The 16,381-nt window shown below is 41.7% G+C and overlaps 1 protein-coding gene across 1 annotated transcript in view; it reads right to left on the minus strand.

The window, feature by feature from the left end:
* Positions 1 to 5,301: 5,301 nt before the first annotated feature.
* The window catches only part of FSIP2 (fibrous sheath interacting protein 2), a 62,339-nt gene continuing 51,259 nt past the window's right edge, over positions 5,302 to 16,381 (minus strand). Inside the window, exons 17-24 of the mRNA XM_087954701.1 lie at positions 15,720 to 15,980; positions 15,314 to 15,365; positions 14,405 to 14,637; positions 13,079 to 13,179; positions 11,643 to 11,671; positions 10,997 to 11,049; positions 7,982 to 8,045; positions 5,302 to 6,185 (exon numbers count right to left, since the gene is read on the minus strand). Of these exons, the coding sequence (XP_087810827.1) occupies positions 6,010 to 6,185; positions 7,982 to 8,045; positions 10,997 to 11,049; positions 11,643 to 11,671; positions 13,079 to 13,179; positions 14,405 to 14,637; positions 15,314 to 15,365; positions 15,720 to 15,980 (969 nt within the window). The 3' untranslated portion in view covers positions 5,302 to 6,009. The remainder of the gene's footprint in view (positions 6,186 to 7,981; positions 8,046 to 10,996; positions 11,050 to 11,642; positions 11,672 to 13,078; positions 13,180 to 14,404; positions 14,638 to 15,313; positions 15,366 to 15,719; positions 15,981 to 16,381) is intronic.

Here is a 16,381-nt window from a genome sequence, read left to right on the forward strand (position 1 = left end):
AATGTATCCTGGGAAATGTAGTTCATGTCACGTGGCCACATCTGTATTCCTGATTGGCCACTAAATTGACCCTCGAGGGGTTGGGGGAGTTTTCTTCATTCTTGCCTGAACTCACGAACTCATGGCAGCTTCTTTCTATCGCTATGAGATGGGTTAGGAGATAACCATCTTTTACTATAAAGCAGATATACAAAGGATTGGTCATTAAAGAAGAACTTCATCACAAACGTGAGTTATGAGGATACCTGATGAACCAATAAATGTAATTTGTTATGGACGTCTTGTTGAGTTGTCTATCTGCAACTGTACAGCTTCAGATCCACCTCTGTGCAGAAGGCAGAAAAAGCAAGTTCCTGTCATATGTTAAAGTAATCACTCAATTTCACAATATTTGAGTATTTCCATATAGCTTATACTAATATCCAAGCCTTCCTAAAATAATGTAAAACACATTTCAGTAGGTAGAAAATATTGACATATTAGTTGACTAATGTCCTTGCTGCCTTGCAAGATGCTTAAAGAGTGTCATTGTTGAGCAACCTTGAATTCTTCCTCCATTGCATCTGAGAATATGTAGACATTAGAGCTGACAACTGCTGAAGGCTATGACAGAATGTAGCAGATAAGAGTATCTTGAAATTCTTTTACATGATAAACTCTCTTGGAAAACAGTTGAGTATGAAACAGATAAGATTTTCACTTATGAATCCTGCTTGTGTAGTGGTCAGAATACAGTATTGCAGCCTAACACTGCCCACAGCAAGGAGTTTGAGCCTGATGGGGCTTGAGATTGACTCAGCCTTCTATCCTTTCAAGATCAGTAAAATGAGGACCAATATGTTGTTGGGGGCAATATGCTGACATTGTCAATCACTCAAAGAATGTTGTAAAAGCGCTGTGGAGTGGTATATAACTCTAAGTACTATTGCTATATGTACAGAGTTTCTCAGATGACAATAAAGAAGCTGAAATAGGTCAAGGAGTTAGTAGGAAGGGAGTTGCTGTCTGAAATGCTTGCAGATCAAGTGGTACCGTATTTGGGTGTTTTCAGACTGCTGACAATATGTAAGTCCTGAGGTAAAACTAAGACCATTGAAGATAATTTCTGGGTGAAGTTCACTGAATATACTGTTCAAGTTCACTGAATATACTGCAGAATATAGTGAGATATTGCAACATAGAATCACATCCATTAGCTGAGGAAAACAGAATTGAAAGACATTATCAATTTTTACTTGATATGAGAGATTGCCAATAAAGTTGTTGCTGAAACTCTTGATTAACTCTAAGGAGAATTTGGAATAAACACATACTCTGATGAAGTTTTATTATTTCAAGTAGGGAAATAATTGAACTCAGAATGGTAAGAGAACTTAGGCAATCAGATCGATCTTTATCATGAGGAGGTTTATCTTCTGTGCTGCAGAGCTATATCTATTGTAAAAATAAAATTCTCCAGGAAGCTATGGTACAAATAAAGAATGCTGCTCACATGCTATTTTTTGACTCAACTCCGAAACCCTATACACCAATCTTCGATGCCCTAGGTAACAGCCCACCGTGAGTACACATATAGACTGGGTAAAACTAGGTTCAATAGCAGTAATTGTGAGAGGGATATTGGAGTCTTAGTGGACAACCAGCTAAATATGAGCCAGCAGTGTGCAGCAGCAGCCCAAAAAGCTAATGCAATCCTAAATTGCATTAATAGAGGTATACAACCGAGATCAAGTGAGGTACTAATACCACTCTATAAAGCCTTAGTAAGCCCACATCTAGAGTACTGAATCCAGTTTTGGTCACCACATTATAAAAAAGATGTTGAGACTCTAGAAAAAGTGCAGAGAAGAGCAATCAGGATGATAAGACTAAGACTAGACTAAGACTAAGGCATATGAAGAACGGTTACAGGAACTGGGCTTGGCTAGTCTAGTGAAGAAAAGGACCAGGGGAGACATGATAGCAGTCTTCCAATATTTGAGGGGCTGTCACAGAGAGGAAGGAGTCAGACTATTTTCTAAAGAGCTTGTAGGCCAGACAAGGAATAATGGATGGAAACTGAACAAGGAGAGATTTAACCTGGAAATAAGGAGAAACTTTCTGACAGTGAGAACAATCAACCAATGGAACAGCTTGCCCTCAGAAGTTGTGGGAGCACCATCAGTTGAGACCTTCAAGAAGAGATTGGACTGCCATTTGTCAGAAATGGTGTAGGGTCTCCCGCTTGGGCAGGGGGTTGGACTAGATGACCTATAATGTCCCTTCCAATTCTGATTATCTGTTATCTGAATGAAGACATGTTCCTGGATACTGTTGCAGAATCCAAACTGAGTTGGTCACCAGGACCAGAGGTTTGTTCTTTCAAGATTTTGGACTTGTGCTGGAGCCCATCCTCAGGGAATTTCTCAATCGAGAAGTTCCTTGAGGATGGACTCCAGCACAAGTCCAAAAGCTTGGAAGAACAAACCTCTGCTCCCGGTGATCAACTCAGATTGGATCCTGCAAAATCTACTGTGCTCAATGGAAATAATTTAATAGTACAGTAGCTTACAAGGTGAATTCCTGCCACATGGTGGTATTAGCTGGTTTGCTCTAGTTTGTACAAACCAAATATTTTTCTGAAATGTTTTTCTGGTTGGAGATGGTGCACACATTGATTCTACTGCATTGCTGGGCACTTCAGGGTTTCTTCATGCTAGCGGAGAAGAAATGGCAAGACACAGCACACCTAAGATATATGTATAATCCCTACTGTTGCAGCAGCCAACCTAACTTCTTTCTGCAGATCTTGTCAATAGTTGCAGTTGGAAAACCTAGTGTTGCACCTTGGATTTGGGCAGCCTGCCATGCCTGGAGGCTGCTTCTGCCATAACATTTCGGTTCTTACTATGTTACAGAGCCCCTGATTATGACATCAAACATGTAAACAAGCTAAATACACTCCTAACATGGGCAGCACCCTGTCCACACGCTTTTATCTTTCTTGGTGACTTCAATCTACCTCATATTAACTGGACCTTAAACGAATGTACAACTGAACCCATACATGCAACCTTCTACAATGTTGTAACAAATCTGGGACTGTAACAACTCGTAACCAACAATACTAGGCTTAACAACTGCCTCGATCTCATCTTCTGCAATAGTTTGAATTCAATTTATGGAATACTAATTAAAGAACCCTTTTCCAACAGTAACCACAAAATGATTGACTTTTGTCTCAACATACGTCCACACAGAAATCATCACAATGACAAAATCCCCAATTATAACTTCAAAAAAGGCAACTATGATCTTATAGACAATGATCTCTCATCCCTTGATTGGCAATTTCTATTCACTGGATGCAATACTGCTGAAGACCATTACAACATATTCTTACTAGAAATCAAAAGAGCCGTCAAACTATATGTACCAATAACAACTCCCAAAACCAAGAAAAACAGATTAACCATAACAATAAGGAAGCTTCAATCCAAAAAGAGATCACTTTGGCAAAAAAACAAATCTGGTCACGTTGCCAACTTCAAAAGCCGATACAAAAATCTATGCCACCAGATAAAAACTGAATGCACTAAGTATCACATTAAACAAGAGGAAAACCTTCTATGCACAAATTCCACCAGTGCTTTCTATAATTTTGTAAACAACAAACTAAAAGAATCAAGGTCCATCCCACCCCTGAAAGAACCTAATGGCAAAGACTGCAATGACTGCAACAACGACACCATCAAAGCAAACCTCTTTAACACATTCTTTGGCTCAGTATTTGTAAACAACAATTTACAAGCCCAGTACTTCCTAGTCGAACCACAGACAACTACAATGATCTAATACATATCGATTTTACAGAAGACATTGTTGAAAAAGCACTGCGCAATCTAAAACCATCCCCATCTATTGGACCGGACTGAATATGTGCCTACTTCTTAAAAAAGCTATCCACTGCCATAGCCGAACCTCTAAGCATAATCTTTGAAAAATCTTTCAGGACCAGCTCCTTGCCAAAACTATGGTCACAAGCCACGGTCATCCCCATCTTCAAAAAGAGAGAGTCCAGCCTAGTTGAGAATTACAGACCAATCTCCTTATGCTGCATTACCTGTAAAGTCATGGAATCAATTATTAACCAATCCATTATCCTCCACTTAGAGACAAACAACCTACTCTCTAATAAACAATTTGGTTTCAGAAAAAAACTATCCTGTAATCTGCAACTCTTACACTGCAAAAACATATGGACTGCACAACTCGATCAGGGCAAAGCAATAGACACAATCTACATAGACTTCTGTAAAGCCTTTGATTCAGTAGTACATGACAAACTACTCCTAAAACTAAAATCTTATGGTATATCTGGACATCTACATAACTGGATAGAAGCATTCCTGTTAAACAGACAACAAATGGACAAAATTAGGAGCGTCCTATCAAATTCTGTACCTGTCAGCAGTGGTGTCCCCCAAGGCAGTGTTTTAGGACCAACTCTCTTCATACTCTACATAAATGACTTCTGTGATCATATTAAGAGCAACTGTGTTCTCTTCGCTGATGATGTAAAGCTATTCAACACCACAGACAATACTACTACCCTCCAAAAAGACCTTGACTATGTATCAGAATGGTCAATCAAATGGCAACTTCAAATCTCAACAAATAAATGCTCTGTCTTACATATTGGCAGAAAAAATCAGAAAATAAAATACAAGCTAAATAGTCAAGACCTTGTTGAGGATCCATACTTTATCAAGGACCTTGGAGTAGTCATCTAAAATGATCTAAGTGCTAGAGCCCACTGTAACTACATAGCCAAAAAGGTATTAAGAGTTGTTAATCTAATCCTGCGTAGCTTCTTCTCTGGTAATATCACACTACTAACTAGAGCATACAAAACATTTTCTAGACCTATACTTGAATACAGCTCATCAGTCTGGAACCCATATCATATATCTGATATTAACACAATTGAAAAAGTCCAGAAATATTTCACAAGAAGAGTTCTCCACTCCTCTACTCATTGCAGAATACCTTATGCCACCAGACTTGAAACTCTAGACCTAGAAAACCTAGAACTACGCTGCCTTCGGTCCGATCTATGTATAGTATATAAAATCATACATTGCAATGTCCTACCTGTCAATGAATACTTCAGCTTCAACCATAACAACACAAGAGCACACAGTAGATACAAACTCAAGGTTAACCGTACCAAACTTGACTGCAGAAAATACGACTTCAGCAACAGAGTGGTCAATGTTTGGAATACTCTACCTGACTCTGTGGTTTCTTCCCCAAACCACAAAAACTTTAACCTTAGACTGTCTACTATTGATCTCACCCCCTTTCTAAGAGGCCTGTAGATGGCATGCATCAGCGCACCAATCGTGCCTACTGTCCCTGTCCTATTGTTTGTTATTTTTCTTATAAGTATCTATCTCATGTATTCCAAACTATATTTATTCTTATACCTGTATCTTGTAAGTGATTGAAAAATCAAATAAATACTAAAATACTACTGTCACTCTCATTCAATGAAACCACCACAGCCACTGCACTGCTTTATTTTGATCAGCTCAGCCACTTCGAGAGTGAAGAGCAGGAATTGATCTGGTTTGTTGCACAATTTAAATAAAAACTCTTGTGTGCACCCTTGTTATTTAAGAAAGAAGGATAATACAAATGCATCTTTGCATTAATAAACTTCTTGGGCATATTGATGTACTGCCCTTCAGGAAGAAAGGGACATGAAATTTCCAATGATAATGAATATTGGATTGAAGACTTTCTGTGGTATGGAAAAATATTGGAAGATGTGCAAATAGTGGACTACATAGTTGGTGACAGGATCCAGAATAGACACCAGATTTTGCTTAGGTAGGTTATTCTACAAATACAATAAGAGGACTGCCTGAAGGACCTCTTACTTTATAAGCATAGAGCAAAGGTCCCTGTTTCTGATGAAAATATTTATTCTTTCAACTATATAAAGAAATTTTTTTATTAGGGGTCCTAATCCCCTGGGGGTTTCTCTTGAACTGTTTCAGATTGGGTCAGGTTACTGGCTGACGTTCGAGAGAAAACTTTTGAAAGAGCAGTGGAGACTTTCTCAAACACAGAAGATCGTTGGCGGAGTGGTACACTTCCCTCAGGGCTAGTAGTTGCAGTGGGTTTTCCATCGTTGTCTTCTGTGAAATGAAACAGAGCTCTTGTCATGGGTTTGCATGCCTTAATATATCACTGGGGCATATAAGACTAGGAAAGTGTAGCGGCAACGTGAAAAACCATTGTTATGCCAAGGAGATTAGTGTTCCTTCAGATTAAGAAAAGTCAAGGGGTTTAGAATTCATTTCAAGCAAACCTGCTTGGTTTTTACTCAGACTCTCAGTTCTCAACCCATCATGTGTCAGATAGTCAAGGTCAGGTCCTCCAGTCTTCCTGGCCATTGCAAGGCCATGAGTTGTGGTGGCGCAGTGGTCAGAATGCAGTATTGCAGGCTGACTCTGCCCACTGCCAGAAGTTCAATCCTAACCAGCTCAAGGTTGACTCAGCCTTCTATTCTTCTGAGGTTGGTAAAATGAGGACCCAGATTGTTGGGGGCAATATGCTGTAAATTGCTTAGAGAGTGCTGTAAAGCACAATGAAGCGGTATATAAGTCTAAGTACTATTGCTATTGCTCTGAAGTCATAATGACGGGTTTTTGATTAAAAAAACCTTGGGATTGTGTTGTTTTTGGAGAGCCTCTGCACAGAATTTAGCATTAGGTATTATGTAAACTGGCTGCCCATGGGTTAGAGTTAGGGTGGCCATTATTAAGGAGCTCCTGATAGCTTGAAAGAAATTTGGGTATTATCTTGCTTGGTACATATGCTTTTTGTTATGCTTTTAAATCTGTTTGCTTGAGCTAATAATAAAGCTGAAAATCCTTCTATTTACTGGTGTGCTTATTATTAAAAAGAACTAGTTGCCTGGGCACTTGTTCACTGTCCTGACACTTGGCAAAGCAGAAGAGCAATTCTCTGACCAGTCTCTTTGTCCTGTGATAATCTCATTTCAGCAGGCTACCAAGCTCTTCAGTAGCCCCTGAAATCTCACTTTCATTTTTGTTATTTTTTAAAATCTCCCATAATTACAGATGCTCCAAGCTGCCATAAGGTACTAAAAATGGCATGCATGCATGCATACACATCTACTCATCTCACCATTTGTTCTGGGAATATGCAAAGCAGAAAAAGTTAAGTTGAAAAAATTAAAAGGCAAGAGGCAAGAAAATATGGTTGCAGCAGAGGGGGAAACAATGTGTTTTATAAATGCTTGTTAGCAAAGCATTATAAGACCATCAATAATGAGCAGAAGTTGTGCAGTGTCAAAAATCAGTCAGAGAGTCTTCCTGTTTATGGAACTATTTACTTAAAGCAGCTTTTCTTAAAAATCAAGAATTCTCCAAGGCTCAACTTCCTCCAGCCCAATGCTACCCATATGGGTTGGGATTGTATCTCCTTGGCTGTAGATCCAACTCATCTGGGAGGTACCAGAGTAGGGAAGGCTGTTGCAGTATCTCTCAACTCTAACAATTTTAAAAGGTGTGGACTTCAACTCCCAGAATTTCCCAACCAGTTTACTGGGAATTTTGGTCTAAATGAGTGCATTAGTTAGTTTTTTTCAAAAATTACTGTTGTATTTGAGAATGATTGCTAAACAAGGTAGCTGCGAAATGAGGAGTAAGTGTAATTCAGCTGAATTAGCAGTGACACAAAGTGCATCTCAGAAGCATAAAATGATCCTTTCCAATACTGAGTAGCCTTTCTCTTGCCAGCTATTTGAAATCCAGAATCTAATGTTTTTTAATCAATCTTGAAATATACCATAAAACATACTAAAGTAAGGAGGACACCTGGTAGTTCCCAGCTCAGAGACTCTCTACTCCTCTCTGATTTTGACTAGAGTTAGAAAAGCTAAGGTTACTGGAAGCACACCACATACCTGTCTGACTGTGTGAAGCAGAGTCTGGGGCTTTGATACTTTTGTCCCGATAGACAGAGGTAATCTGCAGAAGCAGAAAAATATCATGAGAAAATAACACGTCATGTCTATTTTAAATTTATTCAGATTCTTGGTCCAGGAACTACCGATAAATGTATCAGAATTGGGCTGCATAACTTTGAATTACCATTAAAAGTAAAGGTTTTCCTTGCACATACGTGCTAGTTGTTTCCGCCTCTAGGGGGCGGTGCTCATCTCCGTTACAAAGCCGAAGATCCAGCACTGTCCGAAGATGTCTCCGTGGTCATGTGGCCGGCATGACTAAATGCCAAAGGCGCACGGAACGCTGCTACCTTCCCACCAAAGTGGTCCCTATTTTTCTACTTGCATTTTACATGCTTTTGAACATGCTTTTTCTACTTGCATTTTACATGCTTTGGCAGAAGCTGGGACAAGTAACGGGAGCTCACTCTGTTACACAGTGCTAGGGATTCGAACTGCCAAACTGCCAACCTTCCTGATTCACAAGTTCAGCGTCTTAGCCACTGAGCCACCGCATTCCTTGAATTACCGTTAGATGGCAGCCAAAAAATAAATGTACTACTGCCATTTATATTGGTCATTTGGATTTTTGCAGTCCACATCAGATAGTCCTAAATCAAATACTGTCTGCTCAAATGGGCAGTAATTCTATAGAATCCAGGTTCACCAACTGATTAAAATATGGATGGCTAGTTGCCGCCTAGGTTGTTCCAAGAATCCTAGTGGTGTAGGTAGTTTATCAGTCACAAACTCACAGAACTTAATTCAACAACCATGGCTACACTTATATGTAAAACACATTGATGAATTGGCCCATTTTGAGGGCTTTACTCAAAACTTAATAAAAATTTACTACATACCAACCTTTAGAACAAAAGAGAAGGGTTATTTACCTTCTCTGGCTTTGAGAGTTGTGGTAGGAGAGTTGTGGTAGGAGAGTTGTGGCATTCACAAAAGTTTATTTAATTTAAATATTAGTTAAATGACTCATCCCCCATGCATTTAACTATTAACCTCAACACAGGCTGGGGTTGCATAATACTGAGTCCACAGGCAAAAAGTCTCCACTAGATCTATTAAGCAGATTATATGAATCCAGCTCATGAGTCAGTATGTTTGGTGACTACAAGGAAAGATATTTTATCAGTCTTCGCCATACTGGCAGGATTAATGAGAGATAGTATTTGAGAGAATAGCCAATCAAGAGCCAGTGTAGAATGATTATTTAAGTGCTGGCATAGGGGCACCCAGGTTCTGGTGGTCTTTCCTTAGACACAGAAGCCAATGGGGTGACCTTGTCCTGGTCATTCCCTCTCAGCCCAAATCATCATCAGGCACAGTGACCAGGCAGCTGACAAAGAAAACTTCTGGCCACATAATCCATGTGACTAAGGCAAGCTGTGCATAACAAGCAGATCTTCTGCAACCAAGCAAGCAAATCACCAAGAAGCAGTAGATGCTGAACAGCTAACAAAACAGATACCAGACATCCAAATCCCTAGGATGCTTTGGCTTTAGTAAAAACAAGTAGAGGATACGAGGTGAGCATTGGAAAAAACCCCCACATTCTCTGATGTAATGGAGCCCACAAACTGATAAGACTCATTAATGAAAAACCTACTGCACCAAGAAGCATGTGGCATCTTTTTTATCCCCAGCTCCTATCATCTATCTATTTATCTCTATCATCTCTCTCTCTCTTCTCCCCCCTGCCTCTCTATAATCCAATCTATATCCCACCTTTATTATTTTTTATAAATAACTCAAGGTGGTGAACACACACAATACTCTTTTCCTCCTACTTTCCCCAGAACAACAACCCTGTGAGGAAGGTTGGGCTGAGAGAGTGAGTGACGGGTCCCAGGTGGCTTTCATATGTAAGGTAGGGACTAAAACTCAAGTCTGGTTTCTAGCCTGGTGCCTTAACCACTAGGCCCAAACTGGCTCTTGAATGCCCAGGATTTTCCACTCACAACCTTTCTAGAACAGCCATATTTAGTCAGATAGGACTTTTTCTTCTCTTAAAAGTCGTAAGTGGGTAGCTCATGAAAGCTTATCACATCGCACTCAAGGCCCTTCTGAGGCGCTTCCGGTTGAAAAAATTAGCTGGTGACATTACTGTTGCCTGAGGGACACCCAGTTGGGGGTTTCTTTCATGTACCCAGCTGGAGCTGGAGTGAAGGGCAAGAGTTCACCCCACCCGTCAGATCTGCCGTCTTCAGCTTTGCGCTTTGCTGGCACGCTGTCATAAATGGATGGGAAGGGGGAGAAGGGGAAGCAAGCAATTGGCATGTGGAAACTAGAGATGAGTGGAGGGTGGGGGAACGGTACAGGTGACAAGCTTGATGGAAGCCAGAGGTGTGACAGCTGGTCTTCAAGGCCACAGAGCCTGGGAAAGAATGTGAACTGCACCAGACGGCACCAGACATCCAAGCAGTTCCCAAAACACCTGTGTAGCATGCCATTGGACGACAACACACCAGGCAAGGGAGGAGGGCCAGAGAGAAGGGGAAATTTTGTAAAGCTTTGTGCAAGAATTTTAGTTCTAGCCCTGCTTTTGCCACAACCAGTAATCCTTAAAGAATCTATCCCTTCAATCAAATGGAGTCAAAGGGTTTTTCTTTCCTGGGGGCTTAGTTGGGAAAAGTCTGACACTGCCCTACAGCAGCACTCGGGTCTTGAACATGGGCTTGCTAACCTCCAAACCGTCATCCTAACCACGAGTCACCGTGCTCCTTATAAAAGCTATGACTTTTAATCAAAGTTTTAGTCAGAAAAAGTGGTCTTGAACTCCTGGTTTTTACTCAGTACCAGAGACAGAGCTAGAAGCATATGTCCCTTCTAATGCTTTTATTAAGCTTCATTTTTACGAAGTTCTAAAATCAGGATATTTTTTTTCCCTAAGAGAAAGGCAAAAAAGGCTCCCTTTCCCTACAGGCAAGGATATTTTTACAAACATTAAGAACACTTTACCTCAATGGTAGCTGTCTCTTCTGTATCCCGGGAAAGATGCATGCCAACAACAGCTGGAAGAAAATTGCAAGGAGGCCCCTGTTAGTATTTAAGTCCACGTTTTTTAAGTAGTAATAGTCTGCCCTATTGTTTTAGGAGGTGTTTTAGGATGCCTCCATGTCCCTCCGCTCACAGAGCATGGATCCTGTAGTCCTCCCTTGCCTGAACACTTATTATTTAGTATGGAAGTGTTCCTATGAACTTTGCAAATGAAGCAAAGATGAGCAAATTTTTGGCGGCTGGGATAGACATGCTTAGCATTTTGGAGGTGACTGGATGAGTGGATGATAATAGAAATAAGAGCAGGGCTATGAAATATCTGAGGATGTTGGGAGTGGAAATCTCCAATTGTTTTATGTTTCTCTTAATATTTATATGACAATTTCCGAGCACCTCTCATCTCAGAACATGGGGAAAATATGCCATCAAGTTTGAGCAATTGTATTGCTAAAATTTGATGCACAAGCACAGCTGGAAGAGTCTATAACACCACAAAAATTATGCAACTTTGAGACAACACATTGCCCACCCCAATTTAAAGATGACAAAAAATAGCACACAGTATTCAGATAGCAATTAAGCATTTCAAATCAGTCATGATAGTTACCTTTTTCAATTGATGTATCTTTTTCATCACTGGAAAACAAGCAAAATAATATGAAATAATGTCACTATTTCTCTTTCTAGCCAGGCTATATTTTCAATTGCCTGGAGGCACTCCTTCTAAATCAAGGCCTCTCGCATATGCGTGAACATTGCACGTGTACATGCATGCCTGTGAACATTTCAGTATGGTGGCTGCCACTCAAAGAAACCTGTCTCCCTGTCACTGCCTGACTTATCAAGCCTAGAACTCAGGACTTCCTCTAAAGCAGGGGTCCCCAACCACCGGTCCACGGACCGGTACCGGTCCGCGGAACAAGTCCTACCGGGCCGCTGGTTTGCTGGGCGCCGCCATCTTTTTTGATGAAAAAGCGCTTCCGGTGAGCTTTTCCGGGTAGAAAGCTCACCGGAAGCACTTTTCATCAAAACAAGATAGCGGCGCTGCTTCGGTGAGCTTTTCCGGGTAGAAAGCCATTTCTACCCGGAAAAGCTCACGAAGCGTGCGCCATCTTTTTGATGAAAAAGTGCTTCCGGTGAGGTCACCGGAAGCACTTTTTCATCAAAAAGATGGCGGCGCCCAGCTGATGCCGGTACCGGGCCGCGGCGCCCAGCTGATGCCGGTACCGGGCCGCGGCATAAAAAAGGTTGGGGATCACTGCTCTAAAGGACTTCCCTTAAAGACTGTGTTAGGAAAGTAGACAAGAAAAACCGAAAGGACACATATAGACAGGGTGAAGCCAGGCTTAATAGCAGTAACTGTGAAAGGGATCTTGGAGTCTTAGTGGACAACCAGTTAAATATGAGCCAGCAGTTTGTGGCAGGAGCCGAAAAAGCCAACGCCAATCATAAGTTGCATTAATAGAGGGATACAATCAAGATCAAGTGAGGTACTAATACCACTCTGTAAAGCCTTAGTAAGGCCACACCTAGAGTACTACATCCAGTTTTGGTCACCACGCTGTAAAAAGATGTTGAGACAGTACAGAGAAGAGTAACCAGGATGATTAGGGGACTGGAGACTAAAACATGAAGATCAATTACAGGAACTGGGCATGGCTAGTCTGGTGAAGAGAAGGACCATGGGAGACAGGCAGTCTTCCAATATTTGAGGGGCTGCCACAGAGAGGAAGGGGTCAAGCTATTTTCTAAAGCACCTGAAGGCCAGACAAGGAATAATGGATGGAAACTGAACAAGAAGAGATTCAACCTGGAAATAAGGAGAAATTTTCTGAAACAGTGAGAGCAATCAACCAATGGAACAGCTTGCCATTGGAAGCTTCATCACTGGAAGCTTTCAGGAAGAGACTGGACTGCCATCTGTCAGAAATGGTGTAGAGCCTCCTGCTTGGGCAGGGGATTGTATTAGATGACCTCCAAGGTCCCTTCCAACTCTGTTAATCTGAATCACGTTGTAGGCCTAACCACCCCCCAGACACTTACCTCTTGGTTGCCTCTGCAAATTGCACACTAGGCTGCAAGGACTTAAGAGGGGTGCTCTGGCCTGTTTCAGTAAGAGGAGAACCAGCGGAAGAGGCAACAGCCTATGGGGGAGAAAAAGAACAATGCAGTTAGGACCTCAGGGTTCCCAAAACTCCAACCTTTTGGTAAGCAGAAACATCTTTTTTTAAAAAACCTTCAAACGTAAGACGCCATTTCTCCCAAAACTACTTTCAATGGTTTAGTTTATTAGTTCTGTGCCATGGTTTGGCTTGACTCATGGAGACGATATGGACAAATGTTCACCCTCATAGCCTATCTCCAAGCAACCACTTTGAGCTCCTCTTTTTTGTCTCCTTCCAGTTTTCATTTTGGTGGTGTTGTTTTTCTCCGAACCAGCTTCTCTCATCGTTGCATAACCACCCTGGCCCTCGTCTCTGTGGCAAACCCCTCTTAGCTTCCCTCTGCCCTTATGACTGTGCCTATAAAGGTGACCCTTATTAGGGGCTCACATTCCCATTAGGGTCATTTTTAAGATCACAATGCCTATGAAGCCTGCCACCATATCAACGTCAGGGTGGCCTGGGAAGGGGATGCCCATGGAATGGTGCTTTAAAAAGAAGGGAAATTGAATGGGACATATCGAAATATAGAACAGAACAACAGAATAAACAGAGTTGGAAGAGACCTCTCTGCTCAAGCAGGAAACCCTACACCAGTGATGGCCAAAAATTTGGTCATCGTGTGCCGAAAGTGCCTGCACCCATAATGCAATGCACACGCTCCCCCCTGCACTCCCCCGCCCCCTTGTACATGCACGTGAGACCCCCCGCTCCCCCCTGCCCCCTGTGCATGCGCACGCACCTCCCGCATGCGCCCCCCCCCCCCACGCATGCAAGGCATTTACCACAAAATCAAATGGCTGGAGGAGGTGTGCACGCATGCACAATAGAACTGAGCTGGGGCGACAGCTCGCGTGCTGGCAGAGATGGCTCTGCATGCCACTTCTGTGACGGCGAACCTACGTCATCACGACCCGACACTATTTCAGACAAATGGTTGTCCAATCTCCTCTTCAAAACCTCCAGTGTTGGAGAGAATTCACAACTTCTGGAGGCAAATTGTTCCACTGGTTAATTGTTCTAGCTGTCCGGAAATTCTTAATTCTAGGTTGCTTCTCTCTTGATTAGTTTCCAACTAATCTCTCTTTTTTTTTTTTTTTGCTTCCAACTAAGCAAGCAAAAGATGAAACATAACCAGTTTTTCTTCAAAAAATGGAGAGAGAATCTGAGTCCTAAATAAAGAAGGGAAGGCCTTCTTTCACCTTACCTCATGTAAACGGTTTGTCATAGACGGGGATGGAAGAGGAGACTCATCTTTCTGAATTCTGGGGGGCCAACCTCCTTCGGTGCTGGATCCAGCTGACAAGGATTCACCGGAGGAACCTTTCTTTTGCCACATGGATGGCTTTGCTTCTAGGGAGTCACGTAGAGTGGTCTGCATTAGAGGGAGAAGAGAGGGGGTCTCAAAACCACTGGGCCCACTTTGACCACAAATTATCACTTCCATGGAAAACGGGGAACGGTGAATTTTTATTTTTAATTTTTAAAAAGAAATTCCTCCCTAACCCTATGTGTATATGGCTGGATGGCTGCACACTTTATATCTACTGTAAAATATTCCTTCGGACTGAGAATAGTATATTATTGTACCAAAAGGTCTGTAGGAGCTCATGACCCAGTAAATGCGCTATGTTCTTTAAGGGTCTCAGAGTTTTCTTGTAACTGCTATATTAAAAATTCTGATTCCTCAATAAGGTCTTTCTAGGTCGGGCATGTGATATTCACAGCAATATACAGGTAATCCTCATTTAACAAGTATTCGCTTAATAGCTGTTCAGAGTTACAACAGGCTCAAAACCTGTTATTTACAACCCGTTTTCAAAGTTATGACTGCTGCACACCCCAAACAGTTGCATTTTGAGCCCTTTGGCATCCCCTTCGCATGTACCACCAGTTATAGCATTCCCTGGTCATACTACCACAATTTGCAATCATGCCAATTTAAGTATTTTATGACAGTTTACAAGGGTCATAAAAACCGTTTTGAAACTGAATCAGGTCACACATATTGACCTGCTTAACAACGGCAACAACTGACAACCAAAATTCCGGGCCCAACTGTGGTCGATAAGTAAGGAATACCTGTGTAACAATTTCAAAATATTGGTAATCTTGCCTGAGATTTGAGATTTCAGGCAATTTTTAGAGGTCAGGAGAGAAGTCAGATGCTTCAGGAGAGAAGTCAGATGCTATTTATGATGGTTACATTGTCCTGGGGAGTCATGTGATCCCTTTTTGCGATCTTCTGACAAGCAAATTCAATGGGGAAGCCCAATTCACTTAACAACCAGGTATCTAACTTAACGACTGCAATGAATCACTTAAAAACTGTGGTGAGAAAGATCACAAAATGGGGCAAAATGGGGTGAAACTCAGAAATGTCTCACTTAGACACTTAGACTACCTGTATAGCACGCATTCTCTCAGTGCCTTGTTAAAGCCCCAGTTGTGAATTATCTACATGTAGAGTTTCCCACAGAAATTATCCTGTGAGGCCTCCTTTCACTGAACTATTCGCTTACTGAAATCACTGTACTTTGATGTGGTGGATGAAAAGGTGGAATGGCAAAATAAAAAGATGTGTGCTCCTTCAGTACTTGTTCCTCCTCGTCACTCTCACTCATCGGTTCTTCCTGAACCTGGCGTGGAGTGGGGACCCGTGTTTCAATGTCATGGGCTACCAGGCGAATGATGAGGTCTTGCTTGCTCTCCACATCCTTCAACAGTTCCACTCTTGTGATGTCTGGCTTCATCAGGCTTTGGAAAGAGTTTCTGCAAACAGGCTAAAATCCAAAAGGGAATCCAATCAGCAGCTGCCAAAAAAGGCAACACAGTTCTAGGCTGCATAGACAGAGGGATAGAATCAAGATCACCTGAAGTGTTAATACCACTTTATAATGCCTTGGTAAGGCCACACTTAGAATACTGCATCCAGTTTTGGTCGCCACAATGTAAAACAGATGTTGAGACTCTAGAAAGAGTGCAGAGAAGAGCAACAAAGATGATTAGGGGACTGGAGGCTAAATATATATAAAGAACAGTTGCTGGAATTGGGTTATGTCTAGTTTAATGAAACAAGGGGTGTATTCCAACAGCTCAGGGGTTGCCACAAAGAAGAGGGAGTCAAGCTATTCTCCAAAGCATCTGAGGGCAGGACAAGAAGCAGGACAAGCGGAAACTAATC

This window comes from Notechis scutatus, chromosome 1, assembly GCF_049901735.1.
Source record: "Notechis scutatus isolate UNSWTSFEM ecotype Mainland chromosome 1, rNotScu1.2, whole genome shotgun sequence".
Classification (NCBI taxonomy): Eukaryota; Metazoa; Chordata; class Lepidosauria; order Squamata; family Elapidae; genus Notechis; species Notechis scutatus.